The sequence below is a fragment of the Lactuca saligna genome, chromosome 1 (genome assembly GCF_052625555.1).
Source record: "Lactuca saligna cultivar CGN05327 chromosome 1, ASM5262555v1, whole genome shotgun sequence".
NCBI lineage: Eukaryota > Viridiplantae > Streptophyta > Magnoliopsida > Asterales > Asteraceae > Lactuca > Lactuca saligna.
The window spans coordinates 29,568,330-29,570,788 of NC_136417.1; the positions used below are offsets into that span (position 1 = coordinate 29,568,330).

At 37.6% G+C, this 2,459-nt stretch overlaps 1 protein-coding gene across 1 annotated transcript; it reads left to right on the forward strand.

Moving 5' to 3' along the window:
* Positions 1-335: 335 nt before the first annotated feature.
* Positions 336-1,865, forward strand: LOC145048950 (fe(2+) transport protein 1-like). The gene is made up of 3 exons (XM_078997606.1): positions 336-934; positions 1,071-1,220; positions 1,317-1,865. Exons 1-3 carry the CDS (start codon positions 347-349, stop codon positions 1,620-1,622), a joined length of 1,044 nt encoding a protein of 347 aa, XP_078853732.1. The 5' UTR covers positions 336-346; the 3' UTR covers positions 1,623-1,865.
* The last annotated feature ends 594 nt before the right edge of the window (positions 1,866-2,459 follow it).

Sequence of the window (2,459 nt, forward strand, 5' to 3'; positions counted from 1 at the left end):
ATGATAACATTCATTTTTATACAAAAAAATATGACGATGATTCAAAATGAATTAAAAGTGTTGTTCCTCGTTATACTATCATGTGCTACGTCAGCATCCTAATCACCAAAAGCATGGTTTTATCAAACACACTTCGGCGGCTACAACACTCTCGCCACACGCCCACCCATTTGACTCTTTCCTAGATCTTTTTCCCATTCTGCCCTTACTAATTTCAAAACACCATCTCTTAGGAAAGGATAACATAGTCATTTGCTCAGCCAGCTTGAATCCTTAAATCCCGCTAACCTGTTATATAATATCGCATGGCTTCCGTAAGAACGACATCAACAAAACCTCATTACCCATGGCGAAACTCCACCTCCTCATCCTCTCACTCCTCCTACTCTCAACCTTCCCACCACCGTCTCACGGTGCTAACCCTACCACCCAACCACCCAACACCATCCCGGAAGAATGCCTGAAGGCCACCGGCGGACCATGCCACAGCAAAACCAAATCTTTAAAGCTTAAACTCGTCGCCATTGCAGCAATTCTAGTGGCTAGTATGATGGGTGTTACTCTACCCATGCTTTCACGGGCTATACCCGCTTTACAACCCGATAAGAAGCTGTTTGTGTTGGTTAAAGCCTTTGCTTCTGGTGTGATTCTTGCAACTGGATACATGCACGTCTTACCCGATTCATTTGATTGCCTAACATCCGAATGCTTGCCTGAAAACCCATGGAGAAAGTTTCCCTTCACAACGTTTATTGCAATGTTGTCAGCTGTATTGACATTAATGGTTGATTCGTACGCTATGAGTTGGTACAAGAAATACGGGCCAAGAAACGAGAATTTGGATCCGAAAATCTCGGGTCACTTCCATGGCGATGGATCTTCTGGGATTGATTCACCAACATCACAGTTGAGGCGATATCGAGTGGTTGCTCAGGTACATTTCCTTTACCTAATTAAGTCTACAATATTATTTACAACTTATTTGTCCATATATAAAATTGTTTTTAATGATCATTTTATAGCAAATTAACATGTTAGATATGCATGCATGATTATATATGATAATGCAGGTGCTAGAGCTAGGAATAGTTGTACACTCAGTTGTGATTGGACTATCGATGGGTGCATCGGATAATTTATGCACCATAAGACCTCTCGTCGCTGCTCTATGCTTTCATCAATTCTTCGAAGGAATGGGTCTTGGTGGTTGCATTCTTCAGGTCAGTTCGATTTTACTCCAATTTGGCTTTTTTTTAAACTTAAGTCTTAAACAAAATCATTGATTTTATTAATCCGATGATGAGTACTGTATATAGGCGGAGTATGAGAGAAAGATGAAGGCAATGATGGTGTTTTTCTTCTCGGTGACAACTCCATTTGGGATAGCACTTGGAATCGGGTTATCAAATGTCTACCGTGAGAATAGTCCGGCAGCTCTGATGGTGGTCGGAATACTAGACGCGGTGTCAGCAGGGCTGTTGAATTACATGGCGTTGGTGGATCTACTGGCGGCGGATTTCATGGGGAAGAAGCTTCAAGAAGATATGAAGCTTCAAGCAGCTTCATATGTCGCTGTGTTTCTAGGTGCTGGAGGCATGTCTGTGATGGCAATTTGGGCATAAACAATATTGATTTCTTTAATTTGTTCCTTTTAGAGAAGGTTTTTGGCTTAAGAATGTGTAAAATAGGGTAATATTGACGCATCAAAGATTAATTAAATTAAAAATTTACCCTTTCATCACAGGGTTTCATTACTAATTGGCTCTATCTAGGAGTAAATGAAAGTAGAATGTTGATTAACACTAGAAAAAAACCAATAAAAAACATCCGTAAGGAATCGGGTGAACATTTAATGTCAACACGACGGAACCGACATGAATATAAATGTGTTTGAGTTGAGTTTTTCTGACCCGTTAACCTGTTTATTTTACAAGTTGTTTTTGTGTTTGCAAATAATTTTGCGGGTTGACCTTAAACACGTTTCTTTAATTAAATTAAAAAGGTAAAAAATATATTTATTAAATAAAAAAAAGAGGAAGAACCAATAATTAATATGTGATATTTAGACATTTTTTTAATGACCAATTAACCCGGATCTATGAACTTTGACCCACAAACTCAAACATAACGTGATTGTCACCCTCAATTTGGACTGCGACCGGTATAGGGTGACAATTCACGGCATGAAACGAAATTAGAACGAAACTAAAATTCGATTTTGTGTTTGTGTTAAATATAAAAAACACGACGTCATTTCGTGTTGTATTCGTGTTTAAATTATATACAAAATCGACAAGATATTAATGTGCGTTTCCATATTTTGTAAGATTAATTATATGATTTAAATAAACTAAAGGATTATTTTATTTTATATTTCTTGTGTTTGTCATGTTGGTCGTTTTTATCATGTTTTAATTTGGTTGTTTTTGTGTTAGAAAATCAAAACACATCATTGTGTC